General features: G+C 36.9%; 1 protein-coding gene across 1 annotated transcript in view; it reads left to right on the top strand.

The window, feature by feature from the left end:
- Nucleotides 1–5816: 5816 nt before the first annotated feature.
- Nucleotides 5817–27130, top strand: part of DNAH5 (dynein axonemal heavy chain 5) — a gene marked incomplete at its 5' end in the record, with an annotated part of 162574 nt that continues 141260 nt past the window's right edge. Inside the window, 16 exons of the mRNA XM_083360300.1 lie at nt 5817–5873; nt 7924–8058; nt 9540–9663; nt 11020–11177; nt 11711–11932; nt 13943–14080; nt 15140–15316; nt 16706–16819; nt 17140–17247; nt 17891–18013; nt 18222–18437; nt 20608–20715; nt 22038–22123; nt 24052–24373; nt 24792–24998; nt 25486–25657. Coding sequence (XP_083216426.1) covers nt 5817–5873; nt 7924–8058; nt 9540–9663; nt 11020–11177; nt 11711–11932; nt 13943–14080; nt 15140–15316; nt 16706–16819; nt 17140–17247; nt 17891–18013; nt 18222–18437; nt 20608–20715; nt 22038–22123; nt 24052–24373; nt 24792–24998; nt 25486–25657 — 2467 coding nt within the window. The remainder of the gene's footprint in view (nt 5874–7923; nt 8059–9539; nt 9664–11019; nt 11178–11710; nt 11933–13942; nt 14081–15139; nt 15317–16705; nt 16820–17139; nt 17248–17890; nt 18014–18221; nt 18438–20607; nt 20716–22037; nt 22124–24051; nt 24374–24791; nt 24999–25485; nt 25658–27130) is intronic.

Below are 27130 nucleotides of genomic sequence, written 5' to 3'. Positions count from 1 at the left end.
TAGGCTTTCTCCTCCAGGACTCAAACCCTTCTACCATGCATGCAGTGGCAAAATTCTTTGTTGCTGCAATGTCCATAAGGAAAAAATTGGTTACAGAATTATAATTGTCAACTTGTGCCAATTTTTTGGAGATATCTCTTAACAATTTTTGGAACATTATATTTACTCACAAACTTATCGGCTTCCCACTCACGTAAACTAGGGAGTGACCCTAACATTTTGAGAACATGTATTTTCTTAACAGGGATGTTATTATTTATTATTAATGTCAGTACTATGTTTAATATATTGTAAAAAGTGATGTCTGTTGCTGGTCTATGACCGTAATAAAGTATTTGAATTTGAATTTCCTTTACCCTTAAACAAACAAACAAAAAGGCTATTGTTGTTTACTGCAGCTGTACAAATATTCATACCTATCTAGACTGAAAATACTACTATCCAAATATGTATAGTCTCAGTTTTCAGATGAGATAGAACAGCCCTTGTAGTAAATCTGTTACCATTCCCACAACCTACCTATCGGTGTCAACAAGAAGATGTTAAAGGACTCAGCTAAGCCTGACAGGATTAAATAAATTCCACTTAATCAAGTTCTACAACATCTCACTCTCATCAACTGATTTGCTGTTTAGACCCATCAAGAAAGAGAACTGGAGAGACAAAACAGCTGAAACTACCCCAGTCAGCATTTAGAAATGTGGTGGTAGCATGTGATTTGGCTGCATGAGAACCAAGCCACTCATCCCTGTCAGGATTCTTGCAAACTCATTTCCTGCAAGCATCTACAACTGGCAATGAATGCAGATGAGAAGAACATGCCTAGGCAGAGACTTAAATTATTGAAACAATCCCACATAATTCACAAAGATATGCATGTTTGTTTATTTACTTCCAAAAAGAGGTTCAATGACAACCAAATCATCCCCATGTTTATTTAGAATAGAATAATAACTTTATTGTTACTTTGAATGTACACTAATCAGTATTAAAATGAAATTCAGCATTCAGCTCTCAAAGGGTCACCACCTCCAATATACACTACATAAATATGACAAAAAATAAATAAATACAGAATTATGCATATACCTACATATATTATATGATACAAAGAAACAACAGTCTAGTTTGGGTTATGTATACATGTGCATGGCGAGAAAAACGAATCTTTTGAGTTTACCAGATGGATGGCATAGGGAACAAAGTTAATACAGAATCGGGTAGTTCTGCTAGAAATACTTCAAAACCTCCTCCCAGAGGGGAGCAACAGAAACAGACCGTAAAGTGGATGTGTGGAGTCTCTTAGGGCTTTGCGCCCTAAGCACATAGTGTTGATAAGCAGGATCCTGAATACCAGGGAGCGAGCTTCCTATGATCTTCTCGGCTGTCCTTACCATTCTCTGTATGGACTTTCTGAGGCACTGCTGTCACCAAACCATACAGTGATGCAGTTTGTTAAAATCCTTTCAATCATGCCTCTGTAAAAAGTGGCCAGGACAGAAGGAGAAAGATGTGCTCTCCTCATCCGACGCAGGGAATGCAGATGCTGGTTTGCACGCTTCACTAAGGATGACATGTGGAGAGACCAATTCAGATTGTTAGTTATCTGCACCCCCAGATACTTAATACTGTTGACCACCTCTACAGCTGCATCCTTGACACTGAGTGGAGTATGACTATGCTGGCTCTTTCTAAAATCTACAATGATCTCCTTTATTTTATCAACATTTAGAACCAGGTTACTTTTATTGCCTTCACCTCTTTCCTATAAGCATCTTCATTGTCGTCCCGGATAAGATCCACCACTGTCGTGTCATCTGCATACTTCACAATATGATTCATAGCAGATTTGGGACAGCAGGCATGGGTCATCAAGGTGAACAGTAGCGGACTCAGGACACAGCCCTGTGGAGAACCTGTACCCAAGGAGATGGGATTGGAAACTTTCTTTCCAACTCGCACAACCTGGGGCCTATCAAAAAGGAAATCAAGTATCCAATTACATAAAGAAGTATTAAAACTTAATAAGCCCAGTTTGTTCACCTGATGCTGAGGGATGATTGTGTTGAATGCTGAACTAAAATCCACAAACACCATTCGCACATGAGTATTCTTCCCCTCCAGGTGCGCCAAGCTGCTATTATCAGGAAGATTGTTATTGTCCACTGTTGTATTGGTGAACATGGGATGAATTGCTCACTGAACATAGGATAATTGCCCACAAAGGTGGGAAATTGGCGTTTCTGTTATTTATTGCCACAGTATGTTGGATATAAAATGGCCTTACTCTGTCCAGATTAAGGTTGCTGTTCCCTGAAACTTTTGTGTCAAATGGGGTTGTTCATTTTTTCTCAGCTGGGGCCTATATAGAACTACCTCCCAACTATGATATACAAAAGATAAGTTTATCTGCCTTATCAAACTCCCCATCAGTGGAGAGGTGCTGGAAGACAATCAAAAATCCATAAAAATAGGCATCTGGATCCCAAGAAGTTGTCCAACATGTATCCTAATTTACAGTCTAAATGTTGGAGGTGTGGTAGTTTAGAAGCTACCTATTTTCACATGTGGTGGACTTGTAGAAATATAAAAGCTTTTTGGATTAAAATTTGGTGGAACATTCAAAAGATTTTTAAGAGAAAGATAAAGTTTTCTCCGCAATTGTTTTTATTGGGTATTGTTGTAGATTGTGATGTTAAAGAAACTAACTTGATGTTGAACATGATAACAGCAGCACGGTTACTGGTGGGACAATATTGGAAGAAGGATAGTTTGCCCACTATAGAAGAATGGGTGTTTAAAGTTTCGAATCTTGCAGAAATGTCTAAGATTTCTGCTTATTTGAAAGATCATTCACAGGAAAGATATATTTCAGTTTGGAGGAGATGGATAAATTATATTCAGAACAAATATGGGACTAAAAAGTTCCATTTAGCTTATGAGTAGATTTTAGTGGGATATTGTTATTGGTACGTTGTTTGTAGTTATGTTAAAGGGGAGTTAAAGCACATTATGAATTTGGTTAATTGTATATTATGCATAAATTTTTATTTAGAATATGATTATTGTAACTATAATCCTGTATTTAGCTCTGGGAAGTGTGGGGGGAAGTGGGTGGGTTTGGGGTGGGAGGGATTTGGGGATATATTGTAAAATTTTGTTTTTGTAAAATTCTTTAATAAAAAAAATCCATAAAAATACACGTTAATGTGTCCTGAATTGGAAAAAATAAAAAAGAGGCGTTAATCATAGCTATCAGTAGTGTGTGGGCAAGATGAGAACTTGAAGCAGTTCAAATAGATCACTGCCCCACTCCCCCATATAAGCAAAGTCTCACCAAAGAATGTGCCATCCTACAATTGTCTAGCTACCATCTAATGGAATGGAGAGACGTCATTCCAGTTGCATAGCTGGCTGCAGGATTGCATTCCAACAGCAAACATTCTGGCACAAATGGCAGGCTTCTTCTACCAAACAAATGTCACTTCCAATCACTGTTACTCCTCAGAAAAAAAAATGGCCAGTAGCTGTAGTCCCTTACTAGTGTCAGGTCTATTCTTGAGAGGATGGAACTGGTCAGCAGTGGAACTCAACTCTCAGCAGCAACCCAAGTAATTAGAAGCAGCAGCCCAACCTCAGTAGGATGGTGTTGGCTATTGAAGTCAGAGCTCAGTTGACTCTGGGATCAAGAAACATTACCGAATGCTTAGAACACGGGTGTCAAACTCACTGTGTCATGTGACATGTCACAACGTATTGCGGCTTTTTTTGCATTGCCATAGCTGGGGTGGGCACGGCCTCCATATGATGCAACCAGCCCGCAGGCTGGCAGTTTGACACCCCTGGCTTAGAACATTACCAAATGCTAACAAACCCCAGTGCCACCTTTTAGTCACCACAGACTCATATAATGGTTGCAAATGGAGCTTCAAACATGGTCACTCTAAGAAAGGGACCATGCAAACAACTCCAAAGACATCTGCAGCGTTTGTAGTTACAGGTCTTATGTGTTGCATTAGTGAGCTTTTGGTTCAAAGAGCAAGTAGCTTTTAAAATTAATGTCAGTACAAGTATCTTGATCTTTTATTGGAGGAACTGAACTACTGGTTTTAAATATTCAACACTTTAATGTATTTGCAATCTCACTTGAAAAACAATGTTCTTAAAAATGAAATTTAGTACAGCGTATTTTATATTTTCCACTTGAGGGCAGCCCAACATCAAGTTTTAAAAAAGGAACTGCATTGCAAAAGAAACAGGTTCCTTTTCAAGAAAATTATCCTGAGCCTTGGAGGTGTTGTCCTGCTGGCTGTGTGTTTTTAAAACAGTAGCTGGTTTTAACTGCTCTGAACTATTCACTCTGCTGCAATATTAGCACTGCACAGCACGAGTCAGCTTAATTTTACACCCAAACACAATAACTTTCCCTTTCTATGTTTGCAGAATTACTGTCTTGCCCCTAGAAGTGCTCTTATACAGCTATACAGGAACAAGCATAGCAGTTGGCACTGAGTAGTAGGATGGCATGAGATATATGAGCATTTCCACTGCTTGGAAAGGAAGTCGTTGATATTTGTGTTCTGTGGTAAACAAAATAGTTTCACTCAAATTTAATATTTTGTGCCCTAGAAATATAAAGATCACTTTATTAAGGAGCTTGAGGACTTGAAATTTATCCCAGAAAGTAGGAAAAGTTTAAAAAAGTGAGGAGGTTCACCAAAGAGATGAAAGTGGATGGTAAACAATTGCTGAAAAATGTTAGCCCCAAAGAAAGAATCTATCTAAAGAACTGAACATGGGAAACAGATTCAGAACAAACAATAGTAGTTAACATGAAGAGGCCCTGTGGTTTATGGCAAAATAAATGCTTGAAAGAGGTTGGCCTGGAAGTTGGACAAAGAACAGTTTGAGAAGTTGAGAGGATAGTAAGAAATAGAGACAATATAGTGACAAAACAAGACAGGGATAAGTGTGACAGGAAAACTACATAATTGTTGGGATAGTTATTATTTGTTAATGAAATACTTCACAAAAAACCTTGCTGTTTAGGAAATGTTGGAAGATGATCTAACATACCTAGAAACCACAACATCAAAGAAAGCTACCGTATTCTAAAGTTGCAAATACTTTCAGCACAGCATTAGTAACAAAGACTGTGTAACAATAGCATAAGTTGAGAAATGGGAGGATATGAAAGCAGTAGTTTTCTATTTTTGGACACAGCAACTGGTGTTCAGAGTAATACATTATTTCAACATGGAGACTTCACCTAGCTTTTAAAACATTCATACCCACCTAAACTGTAAATTTATTTCATTTGCACAAAATTGAGCTTTATATTGCCAAACTGCACCTTCTGATAACATGCATAATCATATCCTTCCCCAACCATTATTATTCTCAAATAACTTTATTTCCATACACTGTATCTAGTTATTTATTCATCTGCAACTTCATCTGCAATCAACCAAAACTTGCTTTTAAAAAATACTGGAGTACTGACTTCTGTCAAGATTGATAGGCAAATTTCATACAATAGCTCTATAAGTCAACACCTACCATAACAACATCCAAGCTATGTAGGTTTGTCAACATTGCTCATATTTCTGAGGCTTGGAAAGGTTGGGTAAGCTTTGGGGCAGGTCTGACTCTGTTCAGATTGATCCTAATTAGAGTACTATTAAGAACTTTGTGAGGTAAAAATGTGACAACTTTTAAATAATGCTTACATTGGAAAATTTGTGTTCAGTATAGCAAAGTACATGCTGGTCCTATTGGCTTAACATTAACAACTCCAATAGCAAATTTCAGCTAAAATGTTCAGAACTGGAAGGCGACAACTTTGGAAACAAAGCATTTCAAGAGTTTTAAAGGTAAGAGATATAGAGATGTGGGAAGTAGCAAGAATGGAAATGAAATCCACACAACCTAATTCACAGCACATATATGGCTACTTTACAGACAAATGGGCAAAGAGTACTTTTGCTTACAAATCTCTGTCTGTCTGTCTGTCTATCTATCTATCTATCTATCTATCTATCTATCTATCTATCTATCTATCTATCTATCTATCTATCATCTATCTAAATGTGGCGTATTCTTTAGCACATAATCAAATTGGTTTGTAAAACCTGGAGGAAAGGGTGATTTTGAAGTCCCTCCACAGGGATATAATACGGTAATATAAAAGGTCATTTTTATTATTTCTTTTAATTGCCATGTTTCTATTTGATAAAACAGCAGATATTATGATTGCACAATGAGAGTTACTATTATATGAGGTAGTCCTCCATTTAAGAGTAATAATATATGCATTTTAATGATAAACCTGACCTTTGTACAGCATTTATAATTACTTCTTGATGGGATATTTTGATATCATATCCAGATTGCTAATACGGACAATGAGCCGATTTGTGGATAGTGGAAATCTTGAGTATACTATTATGTTTGGACTCGTGATTTTATGGAGGGTGTGCTATGTTTTAGTTTCAGTGAATTTGAGGGGAGGATTGCATCCCTTTGTTGATTCTCACCTTTATGTGGTTAAAAATTAGATAAATAAATTGGAATTAGCTAGGATACTTAGATATAAAGTTAGTGTGCTTCTGCGTCAAATTACTGGGGCAAATGATAGGGGAAAGAGACTATGTTCATTCTCCTGCTAGTCTACTTCTGTTCAGAAGCTTCTAATGTGTAACTGGAATTGATATCCTCTTGAAATCTAAGCTAATTAGATGTAATAGCCCTTCCTTTGGAGAATAAGAGATCTTTTTCTTGATAGCCTCATATTTCAGTATTGTTGTGATCTCTTATTTTTAAGATAGATGTATTTTTAAAAACACCATGCTTTTTTTGAGTGTGTGAACAGAGTTAATTTTTGGTCACAACTGAAAGAATAGCTTGAAATCAGGAACTGGCACACCCCTTCAGTAATGTTTGTTTGCAGCAGCTTTGGAAACCGGTTGCTTAGCAGCTTTGACTGCTGCTTTTGTTGAACTGTTGCAGGCAATTTGCTGCCAGAGTGAAATGAGATCTTTCCATCTTTCAGGCAGCTTTATCAAATGATTGGCTTTGTTTTCAACCCCATGGTGTGACATCTTTTTGAAGTTATTTTGATAAGGTTGGATTGTAGAATAGCTGCACATATGAGGTCACCCTCCTTTTTAACACTGGAGCCTCCTTATTCTGTATTGCAGGCTTGAATTGTCCTTCATCAGCCAAAGGATATCATATGCATATATGAATTATTGCCAACTCTGTAAAGTATTCTTGAAAATGATGTTTGCTATTATAACTATCTTAATCTCTGCACTTAAAACAATCAGTAATATACATGTCACTAATTACAAATTATTGAACTCTGTCATATACTGAGAGGCTAATCTTCACACAACAAATTTATCCTTGGTTAATTTAATTATTATTTACTGAACCCACATGATACTGGACAAAATAGGGCTGGGTGAATACAATACTACGGTTATCAAATGTTTAGATGTGGTTTAATACATCACACAAATCTGACTTGATTGATTTTGAGAAAAGGGTCACCTTGCTTCAGCTTGTTCAATCAAAGATTTGATCGAAAGCAGCCTACTTCAATTTAAGATTCAGTCAAAGTAGTGACCTGCATATTAAAATCCCATATTAAGCAATCACTTAATTCAAAGAGATTTTCCCCCGTGGTACGATATATAAAAATTGCAACTACACTTCGTGAACAGTCATATTTTCCCTATGTGGTCTCATCTTCCTTATCCCACAAAGAGGATCAGCACAAGTTTTGGATTTAGAATGATGATACATTGAGATATTTAACAGTGGATTTATATATGACGATATAAGCATTTTAACTTAGAACATATAGAAGAAGCAAGTTCAGTTTCCTATGCAGCTATAATAGAAACTTTATTTCTACAGCAAAAACTGAAAGAGGAGAAAGAAGCTAAGCGGGCTCATCTGGATGGAAGACATGACTACATACTGTCAATTGTTTCTGCTTGTGTGAACCTAGAGAAAAATGAAGTGGAAGATGCTGTCCTTGAAGGAAATCAGGTAAGATGGAGGTAGATTCAGTTGTCAGACTCCAACTGAGTACAAAAAAATAATTCTGTGCCTTGTAGACTGCTGCTGTGCGTAGAAAGTGAAAGCAGCATTTTATAGTATTTTTGGAAGTCAATTTTTGGAAGCAAATACAGTTTTCCTGAAAATTCACTATATAAATGCTCATTTTTCCCCCCATAGCACTTCCCTGGTATTCTTTGGTTCTGTATAGCTGTTTTACAGCTCTGGATTAACCATCAAGCAAAACAAGTGTGTTTAGGGCACCAAGCAAAGGGGAACACCGCAAGAGGTTTCCCCTCCCTCCTATCATGCTTTTAATCCTTTCACTGCCATACTGAACTAATTAGCAGTATTAATGTCTGACCTGTTAAAGTATGGAAGGTCAGTCTTAATGTCTGACCTGTTAAAGTATGGAAGGGCTGAAGAGCACTTTTGTTAGGCTGTATTTAAGGCATCTATTGGCCTTAATCTGGCATTGCCATTTTGACATTTATCATTTCTAGAAAAACTGTAGCTCTATGGCACACAGTACAGTTGTGGGTGGTTCTGAATAGTGCCTTGTTTCTGAGTGGGCTACAGTTCCAATCCAATATCTGGATCACATCACAGAAGGCAACTGGCTTTATCTGAGAACGAAAACAGCATTCTCTTCATGGAGAATGTGTGATGGAGGCTATTACAGCTTTTCTAGAGCAACCTCTGCAACATTTCTAAAAAGTGATAATTAGTCTATTCTCCAGGGAAATTGAAACAAATCTGGAATGCTAGAACCTAGATTACAGATAAATAGCAATAGCACTTAGACTCATATACTGCCCCAAGTGCTTAACAACACTTTCTGGGCAGTTTACAATGTCAGCATATTGCCCCCAACAATCTGGGTCCTTGTGTTACCAACTTCAGAAAGGTGGAAGGCTGAGTCAAACTTAAGCTCATCAGGATCGAACTCCAAACTGTGTGCAGCCTGCAATACTGCATTCTAATCACTGCACCACCAGGGCTCATCAGTAATCAATAAATGAGATTATTATAATGTTTGTAGCATGCTTAAAATCAGAATGGTCATAGAATGGGGCCAATTCCCCTTAAACCACCTCCTGAGTATGGCTTAATATTTGAGCTAATCATATTTTTTTAAAAAAATAAAGGTATCCAATTAAAATATAATTGTAGAAGCTATTATTTTGAATTTCCACACACACTTGCATTTATTGAACAGTAGTAGCTTGATTTCCATATCCAAGATTGGAGCATGAGTCACATTTTAGATGCATATTTTTGGTCATATGAAACAGCAACTGACCCAGTTAAGTATCTGCTGAGAATATATGCTGAATGTGAATATATAAAATTATATATTATAAATTATATAAAATTATAGGTAAATGGTCTTATTGAGCACTCTGTTGTATGCATTCCTTTTAAAATTCTATGTATAAACCTTTAACTTTCCGTTGTTTAATGTTTAACAGATTGAGCGTATTGATCAATTCTTCACTGCTGGAGGTTTTCGTCATGTCATGTTTTATTATCAAGACATGGAGGCACCAGAAATAGGTATGCAAAGAGATGCCTGTGGTACTATTTTCTCAGATGGTAAAGATGATGACTTATTGTATTTATAGACTGCTGGATCCTGCAAGGCAGCAATTTAGAAAAAGTAAAAATAATGCGATAAAACTGAATGACACAATCATACAATAAAATGAATCACCAAAACTGTTAAAACATCAGGCAGGCACCAGTTTAACCCTGAAAGGAAAGAAGGAGTGAAGAAGATCACTCTGACCTGATTTTTTTTATTGAAATGTTTTATAAAAAGTTACAAAATTATCCCCTTCCCAACCCCCCCTAACCCCCCCTCCCCCACTTCCCAAAGCTGGTTATAGGGTTACAAATATATAGTAATCATAATCTAACTAACATTAATCAACTATATAAAAAACCAAATACATAATACACTTTAACCCGTCTTTAACATAATTACCAACACTCTAAAATACCCAACTTCTAAAAAAAAATTAAATTATAACAATAGCAATCTAAAATTTACTCATAAGCTAAATGGAACTTTTTAGTCCCATTTTTTTTGAATATACGGTAATCTATCCATCTTCTCCAAACCGAAATGTATCTCTCTTGTGAATGATCTTTCAGGTAAGCAGAAATCTTAGCCATTTCTGCTAGATTTGACACTTTAAGCGTCCACTCCTCTATAGTAGGCAGACAATCCTTCTTCCAATATTGCCCTACCAATAACCTCGCAGCTGTTATCAAATTCAACTGACCTGATTTCTTTGATATGGAGAGAGAAACTCTTTGCCAGGCTTTCAAGGTTCTATTATTGTACCTTGCAATAATAAAATAGAATTTCAAAATTCCTTGTGGAGCCTGTTTCCTGACCTGACTACCTAAAAGGACTGCATTTTTAGCATGGAAAGCTGGAGATCTCATATTTCCTCTTTCAGAAGCTCTCAGTTTTATGCCTTGATAACTCATCCTTTTCTTCATCAGTTTGGAAGATATAAACTATTATCATGGATATAAACAAATCAAATTTTATTTTTAAAAATTGTTGAAGGCAATGCATACAGATTTGACCTGCTCATGATGATGTAACTAGCAATTTAAAGGAAAAAAAATCCAAAAGAAAATCCAATATTTTGAAAAGATCAGAAAAGGTCTGCTATGTGGAATACTCACTGTCTCCACATTTCCATAAAAAATGGGGATAGATAATTCCAAATTAATATGCAGATTGCAAGAAGATTCTGCAGAGAAATAGGTGCTATTTTGGAGCCTAAACCAATGTCAAATAAGCATCACTTCCCAGTTTGTACAATAAATAGAGAGAATTAAATGGGGTGATAGTACATACAGTAGGATACAGAGATGAAATAAATGTTTTGCTTGTGTCTATATAAACTACATAAAATTTTCTCCCCTTTACAGGACATGAAAGTTCAACAGGAACTAACCCTGCTTCTGCTAAAGGCAAAAAGACTAAATTATTTGTGACAGAGGGAGATGATGTCGCTTTAACTGGAATATGTGTATTCTTCATTAGAACTAATTCTTCTAAAGCAATTAATGCAGAGAATATACATCGTGTAAGTATTTTCTATATGTATCTTTGGCCACTTGATTATAAGAAATTGTAGCGTTGCCTGAGGTTATCCATTTTCTTGTCAGTCATATAAACGGGATTTAGCAAAGAATTATATCTAAGTCAGCTTACATATATATATGTAAATGCTTATATATATATGACAAATGCTTGTTAACTATTTTTAGATTACCTTGCTAGGCCCCAAACATGGGACAAATCTTTATTTCCTGTGTCAGCCTATCCTGAAGGCCATCGACAGGCAGTAGTCACACCGGTGACAGCTCACATTTGTGTAAATTTTAAATTGCTAACAAAGAATTAAGGGAGACTGATATGCATTTCAAACTTATTAGTTTTCATCAGTCAGCCATACCCTTCTGAGATTCGACCACTGAGATTCGACCATATTGGACCACTGAACATTGATCATACTGGTTTGAAATAAGACCTGCAATATCAAAAGATTTGGAAAGCACACCAAGATGGAGAAAGCTGAGCTAATGACTTAATGTTTTTTTTCTTTTTCATCATCAGGAAGTAGTTTTCAATATGATGGATGCAACAAATGGTGGTTTGCTAAACAGTGTTCAGCATTTGCTATCCGATATCTTCATCCCAGCTTTGAATACTATGAACTATGGTTGGGGAGAGATGAGTAGTTCCCAGAAAGGGGGTAACATCAAGCAGGACTTCATTGCATCCCTGGAGGGATTTGTTAGTGTCCTCTCAGGAGCTCAACAGAGCCTGATGGAGAAGGTGAGCTTGCACTTATCTTTTAGCTATTTCTGCCAGGAAGAAGAGGAGTTAAAGAACAATGGAAAAAAATGCATACATACATGCCTGAGCAGGGGGTTGGGCTAGATGACCTCTAAGGTCCCTTCCAACATTATTATTATTATTAAATCTACCACTGATAAAATACTAAAAATGTAGAAAAACTAATTTAGAAGAGTATTTCAGCAATTTTACAAATATTTCTGTTGATGTTTTCTTCTCTATACATCTTTTAAGTGCAGGAATTCTGTATTGTTCTTTTTCTTACTTGGGAGGGGAAGGAAGGTATGGTAACTGCAAAAGGGATGATCACATAAGGCAGACATGTCAAACACAAGGCCCGGGGGCCAGATCCGGCCCATGAAGTGGTTTCATGTGGCCCGCGAAGCCATCCTGGAAACAGTGAGGGAATGGCCCCCATTGCCTTGGCCCTGGCCCAGAGACCCTCCTTTTGCCAGAGACCCTCAGATCTGTCCCACTCCTGCCCAGGCCCCCATAGGCACCCTTGATGTAGAGCTGGCCACGCCCACCCAGTAGGCCATATGCACTCTAGCCACGCCCACCCAGTAGGCCACGCCCACCCTGGCCATACCCACCTGGCCCCCTAAGGGCAACCGCAATGCTGATGCGGCCCTCAATGAAATTGAGTTTGACACCCTTGACATAAGGGCTTCTATAGATCTAAATCTATCTATGCATATGCATATCCAGCTGAAGTGTAACACAAAGTGGATTAAAGAAGCAATTGTATAAATAGAAACCTGGGAGCAACGTGGCTGTAAAGTGGGATGTCACACATGACCACATCACTTGGCAGCTGCAATCCCAGCAAGTCCTAGTTGCTGTTGTTAAGTGGGGATTGTGAGTCATTAAGTGAGGGTCTCAGGTGACTGAGACTTGTGATTTATTGCTGACTTCCAACAAGCAAATTCAGTGGGGAAGGCAACAGGAACTTGCAATTTCCAGTCACAAGAGTAGAGAAATGGAGGAAAAGTAAAGCTGGTTACATCAATAAGAATATTCACTTACACATCATATTTTAAAGATGCCATTATGTATATTTGGGACCAGAACTAATATATCAACAAGATACAAAGTATCTGTACGTGGGAGAATGTATTTGGGTAGTAGGGAAGGATCAAGACTGTATTTCAAAAGCCATTCTTGTTATTTTATATATTTATTTATATTTAGTATTTCTTAACAACCCAGCTCTGTCAGAAAGAGGTTCTAGGCGGTGTACAATATAATCCAGAGTTGCTGAGAGTTAGGCAGCAGACAAGTATCATAAATTATTATTGCTACCTGATGTTCAAAATAATTGTTTTGTGTGAATTATGGCAACAGGGATGTACTAGAGGTGCCAAATACGTGCAAGAAGTACTACCTCAAAACTGTGTTCCCGGCAGCAGAGTTGAGCCATTTTGAATAGCAACAGGGATTGCATGATTTAAACATCTTTCTATGCAAAGCAAACATAATTCTACCAAAAAATAAACAAAACAACCCCCCCTGTGTGACAAGATATGGAAAAAAGATTAAATCTTTCTTCCTAAAGCCTCTTTTTTGTTGTTATGCACAACTTTCATAATGAAACATTCAGCTGTGTAAGTCCTATCTGCAGGCAGAAGTTATTTAGGCGAGAGACAAAATAGAAAGAATTATAACAAATGTCTGTTTTGTTTGTGGCGGATCAGTTTTTAATATAAACAGAATATGGATGAGGAGACTCTTCAAACCTCTGTTGGAAGAAACTCAAAGTCTAGCAGACAGACCACTTAGAAGTACACAAGGACAATAATATTATATCAGGGTTTTCAACTGTAACTAATTTGCAGCTGTTCAGGTGCTGTGCACAACAAAATACCATAGAATAATATGTAAATAATAATATGTAAATATTATACCAGCACCTTGGGCAACACCTGTGGTCATAATTTCTTGGGCAGAGGTATTGAAATGTATAGAATAATTGCCTAATACACAATTTAGGTGGTCCTGAAGAAGTGTGAAACCTATGATCTGAAAATGCTAAAAGGACCAGCTGATTTTCTGACGGCAGCAAATAGCATGGAGACTGTGGAACGAATAGAAGCTTGCATGAAAGTGTGGATTAAGCAAATTGAACAGGTACTGGTTGAATGACTATTCTGTTGCATTTAGAGCCCTGTATATACAATATGCAACTACTTATCTTTCTCATACAGAAAGGGGGGAGGGGGGAGGAATTGCCAAATGCATCATTTTCACATGGAAGATTCTTATTCAATAGTGTCTCCGGAGCTGTTGTTAACTAAGATAATCCCTTTTTTTCCTTTGTAGCTGAAAGACACTCATGATACTGATTTGCAACAGGAAATGAGCACTGTAAAACAGATTAGGATGAATCAATTACTGTACTTTCCTATTTCCAAACCAGTTTCATGGTAGCAGGAACAATCACTATCCATCTAAAACCACTTTTTAAACAATGTAGAAAACCTATCTGGTAGAGGACAGGAAGGCCTGGAGGAACGTTGTCCATGGGGTCACGATGGGTCGGACACAACTTCACAACTAACAACAACAACAAAGAAAACCTATCAGATTTAGGCTGTAAAAATCTAGACAATAGAAAAAAAATAATAATAATTGTTTTCTAGATTTCTTTGCTATCTTATAGAGGTGGCCCAGAATTTTGCAGCCACATTAGGTAGACCTTAAGAATGTAGAAACTCCATATCCCATTGTATTCAACCCAGTTTCTGTTTCAGGGGTTGGTGAAAAATCTTGTGATTTCTGCTTGTTGCTTTATTAATTATGCTAATTCTTTGTTGCTCCAACCATCCTTTTAAAATATAGGTGAATTAGACTATGAGAGTTTATAGTGTATTGCCAAAACTGGAGCAAATGGCAAGCAGATTGCTGATAATTCCCTGCCATACTTTAAGCAAGGTTGCTCTAATGCCACTGTGTGTTAGGACATCTTTTCCAATTATAGTGTACAGGTAGTTCTTGATTTACAACCAAAATGGAGGAAAGAAGGATGGATGGAAGGAAGGGAAAAGAAAGAGAGAGAGAGAGAGAGAGAGAAGAAAGAAAGGCAAAGAAAGAAAGAAAGAAAAGTTCAACTCACATGGTATCATGTTCTTAGAATATTGCAAAAAGCTTCTATTTTAGGCAAATTACCATTTTTGATTTAAATTTTAGGTCATTGCTGAAAATAACCAGCTACGGAAAGAGGCAGATGATCTTGGTCCACGAGCGGAGCTAGATCACTGGAAGAAGAGGCTATCCAAATTTAACTACTTATTGGACCAGCTCAAGACTTCAGATGTAAAGGCTGTTGTTGGTGTACTTACAGTTGCTAAATCAAAACTTTTAAAGGTTTGTCAGTTGGATTATTCAAGAACAATTTATATTCTACCTAAAAGTAATATTTTTATAGCAGTGCATTTATATTTAAAATCTTTCAGTCCAATGAGTTGAAAGGCAATTTACTCTGAAATCTATCACATTTCAGAATTAAAATGCAAAATGTATATTTTAAAAATTTGGTGTCCAAAATCATGCTTGTAAAAAGACTTTTCTTTTTGTCTTCCAAATATACTGCAGGGGAAAGCTGCAGCTTGATATAGTGAAACATAACATTGTTCTGAACTTACTAAAAAAAATCCTAAAATACAAATGACTTTGCCAGATACTTCAGCTTGGGAAAACAATCTCCTGGTAGAATTCCTATCTCAACTTTAAGTGCTGAAATAATAAATCATGATGGTTAAAATTCATAGAACTCCTGTGAATTTTAACCAGCATGATCTATGATTTCAGCCCTTCACGTTTCAGTCCACATCTTCTAGAACAGGGCTTTTCAACCAGTAGTACGGGTACCACCTGTGGTACATTGGCATCTGGTAGGTGGTATGCGACCATCCTAGAAAAGTGATAGCGGGGAAGGGGAATGAGCTGAACTGGGGGCAGCACTGCACAAGCCTGAGCGAGAGATGGCTGGAGCTGCAGGGCTGTCAGGGCTCAGTAGAAGCAACAGGATCAGCACCAGGCTCCACCTGGAGCTCAGTGCTGATCCTGGTGCTTCTGAGCCCAGAAGAAGTGCCGATCAGCTGGAATGTTGCAGCATCTCCAGGATCTTGTGATTTACATTCAGATGCTTGGCAACTGATTCATATTTATGACGGTCACAGTGTCCCAGGGTCATGTGAAGAGACGAAAACCTGCTGCAACCACCCAGCAGATGGGGAGGGGAATAAAAGCCAAACATCATCCATCCCCGCTGCCAATCCTCAACAGAAATGCTCACAACAATGAAAACCTTGGACAGGAGGAAGAGCGCCACTGGGCGGGCAGGCAGGTGTCTTGCTCAGCTGTGGCTTGGGGGGCACTTTTTCAGTGCCATTATAACTTTGAACAGTCACTAAGCGAACTGTTGTAAGTCGAGGACTACCTGTACTTCATCAGTTTCCCCCCCCTTTTTTTTGTCATCAAGCTTTCGACACCTTGTTAGGCGACAGGTGGTACTCGGATGTTGCTATATCCTAAAAGTGGTACAATGGGTGAAAAGGTTTAAAAAACCCTGTTCTAGAAGCTGCCAAGCTTTATCTGCAAGAATATTTTATGGCTGTCACTGAATTGATATTCGAATTTTTGTGTGATTTAAGAAACATGCTAACTAGGCTTAGCATGTTTGCAGGGCAAATTTCCTTTCTAAAATACCAGATGTTCTTTTAAATAGCATTTGTTTCATTTTCATTTTCCAAGAGTTGGCGAGAACTGGATACCCGGATCACTGATGCAACAAATGAAGCCAAAGACAATGTGAAGTATCTGTATACCCTTGAAAAATGCTGTGACCCTCTGTATAACTGCGATCCTGTAAGTTTAAAATGTCTGCTCATTGGACTGCACAGAATGCCCAGTTCATAAGTTAACGGTTGTGCATGCAACTGTGATTCAGTTGAGTGAGTTATAACTTAATAATATCTCCTGTAATGTATGGTTATGGGTTATATAGATTTCAACAGTCTCATAAATGCAGAAAATCTTGGCAACTTTAAAAATTACTTTCATCTGGTCAAGGATTGCAACTACTATTTGGGATGATGGCAGAAGCCCTTGTGCCCTCTGGCTAACTGATATAAATGATGTTAGTTATATGATACCTCACATCACGATTCATCTTGTTGGCATTTCAGGTGATCATGGTAGATGCTATTCCAGGACTCATTCATGCTATCAAAATGATCCACAGCATCTCACGCTATTATAACACTTCAGAGAAGATAACTTCCCTCTTTGTAAAGGCAAGTTGCAATGGCTCTTCTTCTGTAGAGAATAATAATGTATCTATTTATTTATTTACTCATCACATTTATACACCATCCAACTCATTAGTAATTTATTAAAGTAGTTTGCTGCCCAACAACTCTGGACACTTATCTATCTTAGGAAATACAGACTTACCTTAAGTAACGAAATACAATTTTTGAAATATAGAGAAGATTTTTTTAAAAAATAATTAAAAAATAGGATCTGTTGAATCTTGAAATGGAGATCATTGATAAATTGTTTGGACTGATTATTAGGATAGATGAATTGGGTTTATCATTATATCATAGCTAGACATATTGACCCGAGGTCATCCATATTTGTTCTTTACAAAAACTTAGTTACACATATTAAACCGCTGGGTGGGGAAGAATAACAGGTTATGTTAATTGCAAAACTGGAAACTAAAGAAAAATCTACAATGAAAAGTAAATAATGGAACTCAGCAGTTGATCCATTATAACTAGTAATGAGTTATGTGGGCTTGTAGTTTAGTAACATCTAAAAGATTGCAAGTTACCCACCACTGATTTAGTTCCTGGCTGTGAAAGAAAATTGACCTGAAACTTATTTGTTCTACACAAATTTTTGAGACAAAGCCTATCGTTCTACTTACAGGTTACAAATCAAATGATAACAGCCTGCAAAGCATATATTACTAATAACAACAGTGCCACCATCTGGGATCAACCGCAAGATGTAGTTTTGGAAAAAATACAAGCTGCTATAAGACTTAAGCAGGTAAAGTAGTTGATAGAAGCCAGAAGCAGTAAACACAACCTTTCTGCTTGAGTCAGTTGGGGGTGGGATTTGGTTTCCAAAACAAAAAGGGCAAAATTGGATTTTAATTTCACTAGGGAAATAACTTAAGAGCCTTTATGAGTATTATGAACAATGTTGCAGTTAACACTTACCTCCCTATATTTATATCTTGGTTTATGTTGCTAAGGAGTACCAAAACTGTTTTCACAAGACCAAACAGAATTTGGAAGAGAATCCAGCTGAACGGCAGTTTGATTTTAGTGAAATGTATATATTTGGAAAATTTGAAACTTTCCATCGCCGCCTACTTAAAATTATGCACATCTTTGATACTATCACAACTTACTCAGTCTTACAAGACTCGAAGATGGAAGGATTAGAAGTAATGGCAACTAAGTATCAGGTATGCAGTGTTTTTTTTTTTTTTACCAATATTACTTGGGTCCAGAAAAACACATTTTCTTTGGCCTCCATATATTTTGCACTGTAAGTCACAGCATTTGAAACGACTGGCCATAATAATGGTGGGAATAGAGTCTACAACATTTCAAGGGCAAACTGATTGCCTAGAGACAGCATTTCTTTTCTATGCTGGATAAGGAATTCTCCAAATTCCACAGACTGCCTGAACCAGGGGTAGGCAACCTTGGCTCTTTTATGATTCTGGGACTTGAAGTCGACGAGTCATATAAGAGCCAAGGTTGCCTACCCCTGACCTGACCTGAACTTCTTCAGAGCTTGCACATCCCACTAAGCCATGATATTTTGTTTCTCATTTAGCATGATGTGAAGTCAGCGAGTCTTTGTAAAGCATGATGAATGTTTAACACCTGTGAAACAAGCCACTTTGACCTTTTCAGCAAGTTGCATTAAAACAAACTGTGATTTAATGTGAGGTATGAACCCGGCCACTGTGACAGCTGTTTGTAGAGTTAGCTTGCTCATTACTCTCTGCTTTAAAGTCACCACTTGAGCTGGCAGTTTGTGTCGGATGTCTAAAACTAGCAACTTGTCCAAACTGAGTATATTGAGTTAGTAAGTAAAACAGATTGCCTACTGAATTGGTTTCAAACTGTAGTAGCCCTACATAAGCAGCTCTTAATGACTTCCTGCAATATAAGTTTTTGTGTTACGTTCCTGTACGAGTGTACATACATGCCTTCAAGTGTTGACTTCTGATGATTGGCTGGACTCCTTGGCAAGATGTCAGAAGTGGTTTGCCATTGCTTCCTTCCTAGGGCTGAGAGTGAGTAACTGGCCCAATGTCATCCAGGTAGCTTCATACAGTATCTAAGGTAGATATAGAACTTATAGTCTCAGATTTGTAGCCTGATGCCTTAATGACTACATCATAGAAAATATTACGATGTCTATGGAAATTCTCAATCACCTCATGGGTCTTCAAACTTGGCCCTTTTATGACTTGTGGACTTCAACTCCCAGAATTCTTCAGCCAGGCACACTGGCTGAGGAATTCTGGGAGTTGAAGTCCACAAGTCATAAAAGGGCCAAGTTTGAAGACCTCTGACCTAGGTCATGGATGTGCCAAGAGTATATTTTCCAAAAGGCAACTGAACTTTCTTGGGGGGGTTTTTCCTTTGAAAATGTGTCACTTCTCATCCAGGAAGCTTCTTCAATTCAACTTTTTGGAAAACCTTTGAGAAAAACATTCCTATGTTTTCTATAGGAAATGCATAAACATGATTAATAACTGTGGTGCTGATACCTGTACAATTTAGTTCATAGTTGCTAATGCCTTGCTGTTCCTTTAGTTTCCCCAGTAGGCAAGCCATCTAATTTCTTCCTCATGCCTTTCTGGTGACAAAACCATAAGTTTATTTTCCTGGCTGGCAAATTTGAGCATATTGAGATAGAATTCTGGGTAGCAGTGCTCTCGGGCCGTATCCCATATTATTGCCGACTGCAAAACTGGCAAAGTTGTTTTCACGTTCATGCAGAAACCTAAATATATATATATACTTTTGCTTGAATTTGTGGCATAGAGGAGCTGCTGTTGATACAAGTTCCAAAACACTTATTCCAAGTCATTTCAAAGGGTGCTTAGCCACAGTATTCACATTTTGTCAATTCAGTTTTTGTAACTTTTCCCAAAGAATTGTGGAAATTATTTTTTGGATGTCATAAGGGATTTTGACCTTTCACACCGTTGCTGAATATTAATGTACTGAAATATCTGATTGTACTTTTACTTGCATAGACTGCAGCAATGAAGGAGCAATGGGAGGTAATTCATGACAGGGCTGTTAATGTTATGACTTGTGGTGGTGACAATGATTTCTGTTTTTTCTGCATGTTTTCTGTAGAAAGCATTTTCATTGTGTAACATGGATATTGTGTAGGAGATGACCTAACACATGTTGTACAAATTTGCATGTTTCAATACTTATTTTACTTAGAAAAATGAATTGTGTTTCAGAAAGGAGAATTCATTGGGTTGCAAAACCTTGGAATGATGCAACCATATTCTTTGCATTGTATATCTTTTGTATAAGCATAAAAAATGATGAGAATAACATAACCTTTCAAATATTCATATTTCCAATTGCATTTAGAGTATTGTTGCCACTATAAAGAAAAAACAGTACAATTTCGTAGATCAGAGGAAAACTGATTTTGATCAGGACTATGAAGAGTTTTGCAAGCAAACAAATGAACTACATGTAGGTTTGGTTCTTCCCAATTTCATAGTTTTCAAAATTGTTAATAATAAATATTCTGTTTGGGTTGGATAAGTCATTAAAACTTTTACAGAAAAACCTCATATTAATGGACCACATTGGGGGGTGGGTAGGAAATGATCTCCCAAATGTCTAGTAAGTACAAAAGTGTAATATTGCAGTGATTTTCATTATTTGCATAATGACTTTATGCAGATGATACAAATCACCACAGATGTCATACAATTAAGGTAAAATTAACCTACATTAAACTGACCTTCAAACAACTTGGGACTTATCCTTTATTTCAGAGGACTGTTCAGATAGAAATCTAGTCCTTTACATATGAAGTCCACTCAATGAAGGTCTCTTAAATAAAGGTTTTCTTGCATTTCGTACATCATATATGTTGTGGGTTTAGACTGAAAGTTAGTTTGAGCTCTCAGATCAGGACTGTTAATCTTAGCATGAATATTGCATCTTGCATAATTTCAAGTAGTAGTGGAAAGTAATAACCTATATAATTCCTAGAAGAAATTTCACATGGAGCTAAGATGTGTCTTTTCTTATCTCATCATCTTTCTCTGTTCAGTCCACCAAAGTAGCATTTCATTCTTCCCTAGAATTTAACGACATTTTACATGGAAGAAATGAGGAGAAGAGAGTTGGAGATAGAACATGATGAGAAAATTTCATTCTTAATGATGCCATATGTTTCATATGGCTTGGGAAAAAAATGCTCACCTTGGTTGTTAAGCAACCAAGTGATCCTATCAATTTTGAACTGTCTTCGCCCACTTCTGGTGTGTAGCCTTCAGAACAGTAATTACAAAAGTTTAGTGGTCTCTAGATTCTCTCTTTGCCTATGTCACGGGTAGGCAACCTTGGCTCTTTTATCACTCGTGGACTATGCTGGCTATGCTGGCTCAAGAATTCTGGGAGTTGAAGTCCACAAGTCATAAAAGAGCCAAGGTTGCCTACCCCTGCCCTATGTCATAAAGGTTCTCCAGGTTGATTGGTCTCTTTCTTAGTTACAGTTGTACACAAATGTAGTCGAATCTTGGGGACTGTATTCAAACAACAAACGTGTTATAAGCAACTGAATTCCTGGAGATGGGAAGTAAATGTAACAATAATAATTGCTTAGGTTTGCTTATACCAAGTTTGTCATGCTCTCTGCACCATAGTTTAGGACCTCATAGTTTGTATGAATCTTGCCAATTGTCATTTATTCAGTAAATCCTGGGTAAAAAATGGCTAATGTGATTTATAAATTTAGTGATTGTGCTTATGAACATTCTCTATCCTTTTGCTTCTTTCTACAGCACCAATTACAGATGTTTATGGACACTACCTTTGAAAAGATTTTGAACACTGAAAGAGCCCTTGATACACTGAAGAAATTTGAAAGGTATAAAAATGATGACCTTTTACTTGAAATTGTCCGGAAAAAATAGTGCCAATAATACCAATATACTTTGACGGTCTCTTTTGTTTTTGAATAACATTTTGAAAATTTTGCTTGTAGTCTATAAAGCACATATCTCTATAACATATAGAAAGGGTTTTTTTAATTATTAAAAAAAACCTTAGCAGCAGGATGAGCAAGATCCAATTATCTCAATTTCTTAAATAGGTGCATTCAGTGTATGAGCTGAAGTTCTTGCAGTGTGGTAAAAAATGATATAATTTATCTGTTCACAAACAGATCTTGTCTGGTACTAATTGAATTATATAGTATCAGTGGTTAATTTAGTCATTTTATTATTTTAGTTGAGTCCATGCATATAACTGACTGAGGGAATATGCGCAAGTCAAATATCTTAGTTGTAACTAATGCTTGAAACTGCTTTATTTTCTCTTTCCAGTTTATTTTTTTAAAAAAAATATTATTACTTATTTACACAACATTGACCTTTACTGTTCTAGACATATGACTAGAAGCAGAAGCATCTGTGAATCTAGAGGTTCTGTCAATTTTTTAAAAAACTTGTCAAATTAATAGCATACAAAGGAAAAAGACTACGTTGAATAGTGATGGTACAATGGAAAAATTAATCATACCATAGTGATTAAATTTCCATATAATAATGAGAAAAAAGAAGAATTAAGAAAAAAATCCATATAAGAATAAATACTTATATGGAATTAACTATTTGTTGACCTAATCATTAAATCTGGACCATATAGCAAGATAATCAACACTTTTTTTAAAGCACCAAGACTTTAAAAAGTAGATAACAAAATCATGTCTTGAATCTATTCCTTGAAATCAGCAGAGTAACTTATTTTCTAGTTTCATAGGATTATCGTCTGCTCAGTAATGCCAAAATTGTCTGTAAGAGGAAAATTTTCATAGTTTAGAAATTCAGCATCATGTATATATTAATATAATTTGGGAAATTAATCAAAGCAAAACAAAGTGATAACAGGACCAAATCATATGATCTAAAGAACCTTCAACCCAGCGTAAGATAGCTAATTGTGACTCATGTGTGTTAAAAAATCTTTTACCTTGCCAATCTTGGTAAATTTAGCTAGCTGCCTTGCTTCCCATATTTTCTTTGAAATAAAATATATGGCTTATTTAACAGATAACAGCAGACAAGAATAACATCACCTTTCCTTTAAAACGTTACCTGAACACTTTCACAAACAAAATGTGGTTTGACATGTAAAATTAATGTTATGAAAAATATTTAGAATTCAAAACATTTGGAATCTAAAACTTATATTTTACAGTTTGAAAGAGATGTTCTAATATCACTGATAGTATTTGAACCAAGAAGCACTCTTCCATGCATAAAACAGGCAATTACTACTGTTAGGATCATTTTTCTTGTGATATAAATGGCTAGGATATAGATTTTTGTTGAGTTTTGGAGTTTGTTTATTTTTTAAGTTCTTTTCGTTTTACAAGCTGCTCAGAGCAATATACATTACAGAAATTAAAATTCAATACAGGGCAATGCAATACAATACATACAATATTTTGAAATGGTTAGAGAATCCTGAAAAATTCAGAACCATTTTGTTCTCAAATGACCGTTAGAGCTTGAAAGTATTTTGAGTTTGAAATCTTTTGCACACTTCTACTTAAAATGTATGGGACAAAATGATACACATCACATTTTACCGTGCAAATAAATAAATCTACTTTTTTCTTAGTTACACAGTGATGTAGACTTGTCCATTCCTGTTTGACATCTCAATGTGCTATGGTTTCATGATCCCGTCAATACATTGCTTCAGAAAGTTAAACTAATCTTTGGTGTCTTCTTCCGAATAAATAATGTACTGAACCTTCTTGATGATGATGATGATGATGATTTTTCATAGGCTTGGAATTCCTAATCTTGGCATTGCTGATAAATATCAGATCATCCTACAAAACTATGACCATGACATTGAGATGGTCTCTAAGCTGTACTCAAAACACAAGAATGACCCTCCTCTGGCTCGTAATCTTCCTCCCATGGCTGGTAAGATCTTGTGGGCACGACAGCTGTTTCACCGAATCCAGGAACCTATGAATCTTTTCCAAAAACATTCCACAGTTCTGCAGACAGAAGAAGCAAAGCTTATAATCCGCAACTACAACAGAGTGGCTAAAGTCCTTCTTGAGTTTGAAATAGTCTACCACAGAGGATGGCTTCAACAGGTACTACAACCGGCTGCATATTTTTATAATGAATATTGTGGAATGTCTTGCTGTTATTATACTTAGATGTTAATATACATTTAGTAGGGTTTTTTTTAGAATCACACTTGGGATTATGGCAGCAACAGTTCATGTTGTATGACATAACAAACCAATATGGTCAGTTTGTCCTGCTATTGTTAACTAGGATATTGAATTAATGTCCCTCGGTTTTATTGGTATAAGCTTGGTTAGAGCATCAAGGAAAGCTCTACATACTGTAGCTAGCAGAGCTGGGATCTATCACTGTTTAGGTCAGAAAAAGTCAAATGCTTATATGTGGCTGAACCTGTTTACTAGTTCTTCTCTGAAACTCTTGATATCTGTCTCTGATAATCTATTTGATGAGGTTAATATGTGGAACGCTTGTTATTTCTAGGTCCAGCTAATTAAAGCAGGACTTCAGGCATCATTATTGGTGAAAGCTCCAGAGACTGGAGAAATATTTGTGAATTTTGATCCTGAGATTCTCACCTTAATCAGGGAAACTAAGTGCATGGCACGCATGGGGCTAGAAATCCCACCACTGGCCATTGCTGTTCAAGACAAACAGGATGCCTACAAACGAAATTTCAACCAACTACAGGTATTCTTGTTCTGCTGCAGATAAATGCCTGGAAATAAATTTTTAAATGCTTTTTTTCCTTTTTTTTTTAAAAAAAGATTTTCTCTTCCTGACTTCTTTAAATAGTTGTATAACATTTTCTGCTAAACACACCCGTAAAAAGCTGATTTAGTTCAGGTTCTCTAATCACTGAAACAGGGATGTGATTCGGATGTAAAGATGAATAAATTATGGCAAAAAAAGATGAATAAAAATGCCAAAAAGGGAAGCTTTCAGGTTCCAGTCTAACTGGAACTTTATACTTCAGTGTGTTGAAAAACAAACTTGATAATCTTGTTTTACTTCCTCTTAATTTCTAATTTCAATACTTGATTATTGTCCTTCTAGTATTTTTATTTTCAGTCACAGGCTATGCAAATAAACTTTGAAATGTATGCAACAGATCGTGACCAGTTAATTGAATTTGCAATTATACTTTCAGTTACAATTTAAGTTGGTTCTTTTTCAGGTGATGCTGGCAGAATATAAGAGAATAAAATCAAAAATCCAAGTCCCACTTCATGCTCTCATGGCTCCTCATGTGGCTAAAGTTGATGAGTCGATCCAACCAGGAATAACCACACTGACCTGGACATCCCTTAATATTGAAACTTATTTAGAGAATATTTTCAGTAAACTTGGTAAGTCTTTGTGTGTGGTCTATCTCAGTGTTTCTCAACCTTGACAAGTTTAAGAAGTCTGGACTTCAACTCCCATAATTCTTCTGCTGAAAGGACTGTATGCAATTTCAAAGAGCCCTCTTTCAATAGACAGGAAGGGATACGACATCATCTGTCTCCAGTCTACAACACAATCCTTTCAGCAGTTCCAAGAAGGCTCCACACCCATTTCCACCATTCAGGTGACCTTGAGGACATAGATAAACCTCCAAGTGGCCTCAATGACTCTCTAAAACAGGGGTGTCAAACTCGCAATGTCACATGACGTGTTGTGACGTATCACAACTTTTTTCTCATTGCCAGCAATGGGGTGGGCGTGGTTTTGGCATGACGTATCTGGCCCATGGGCTGACAATTTGACACCCCTGCTGTAAAAGAATGCAAATGACCAGCTGTCTGCAAGAAAAATAAATTCTTCCATTCCCCACCATCCAGTCAGATGTGAAGAAGCTTGGATGAGAAGCGAAATGTCTTCAAAGAAAAACAAGCCCAGTTGTGCCTCATGAAAAAACACCTTTGGGATAGACAGGAAGTAGGCATGATGGTAGACAATTTATCATCTATGGTTCATTTTTTCCCCAAAATAGAGAAAGTGTCTGGTTTAACGAAAAGAAGGATTAGGGATGATATGATAGCAGTGTTCCAATACCTAAGGGGTTGCCAAAAAAGAAGACAGGGCCAACCTATTCTCCAAAGCACCTGAAGGCAGGACAAGAAACTATGGATGGAAACTAATCAAGGAGAGAACTAAGGAGAAATTTCCTGACAGAACAATTACTCAGTGGAACGACTTGCCTCCAGAAGTTGTGGGTGCACCAACACTGGAGGATTTTAAGAAAAAAAATGGACAACTATTTGTCTGAAAAGTTCAGGGTTTCCTCCTTGAGTAGCGGGGTTGGACTAGAAGAACTCCAAGGGCCCTTCCAACTTGGTTACTCTGTTATTCTGACATTCATTGATATTTTTTGCTAGAGAATTCATGTAGTATGGGATTGCTGTTGAGGCTGTAGCAAAAGAAATATAAAGGTTTTGATTTACATGGGTGAAGAAGTATCTTTACAGATGCCCGGTCGTTGCCCCTTGGGCCCTTTTTATCTTTTTCTATTGCAGGAAAAGACATTTGTGATTACGTTTCTTTGAATTTGGCTTAGCCTGTAGTGAGAACCCAGCCATTGCGGTTTGTAAAAAAAAAAGGCTTTGCGTAAGGTAGCAAACTTGCTTTTGCAGTCTGCTTTTACTGGAAAGACAGAAAGAGATAAACTGAAAGAAAATTCCCTATGTGAACAGCCTTGAGTTCATGGGGGAAAAGCTGAAAAAATGATCCAATAAATCAAGAAATATGAAGTCTTCATCTGCTGTTTTCCTCTATTAGTCTATAGGTCAGTGTTCAAACTAATAAGAGTCTGTGTCAGTGTCGGCACTTTCTTTAAGAGT

Source organism: Vipera ursinii (assembly GCF_947247035.1).
Source record: "Vipera ursinii genome assembly, chromosome: 3".
Taxonomy (NCBI): domain Eukaryota; kingdom Metazoa; phylum Chordata; class Lepidosauria; order Squamata; family Viperidae; genus Vipera; species Vipera ursinii.
The sequence above is the reverse complement of the archived record's forward strand: the minus strand, read 5'-3'. Positions and strand labels throughout refer to the sequence as shown.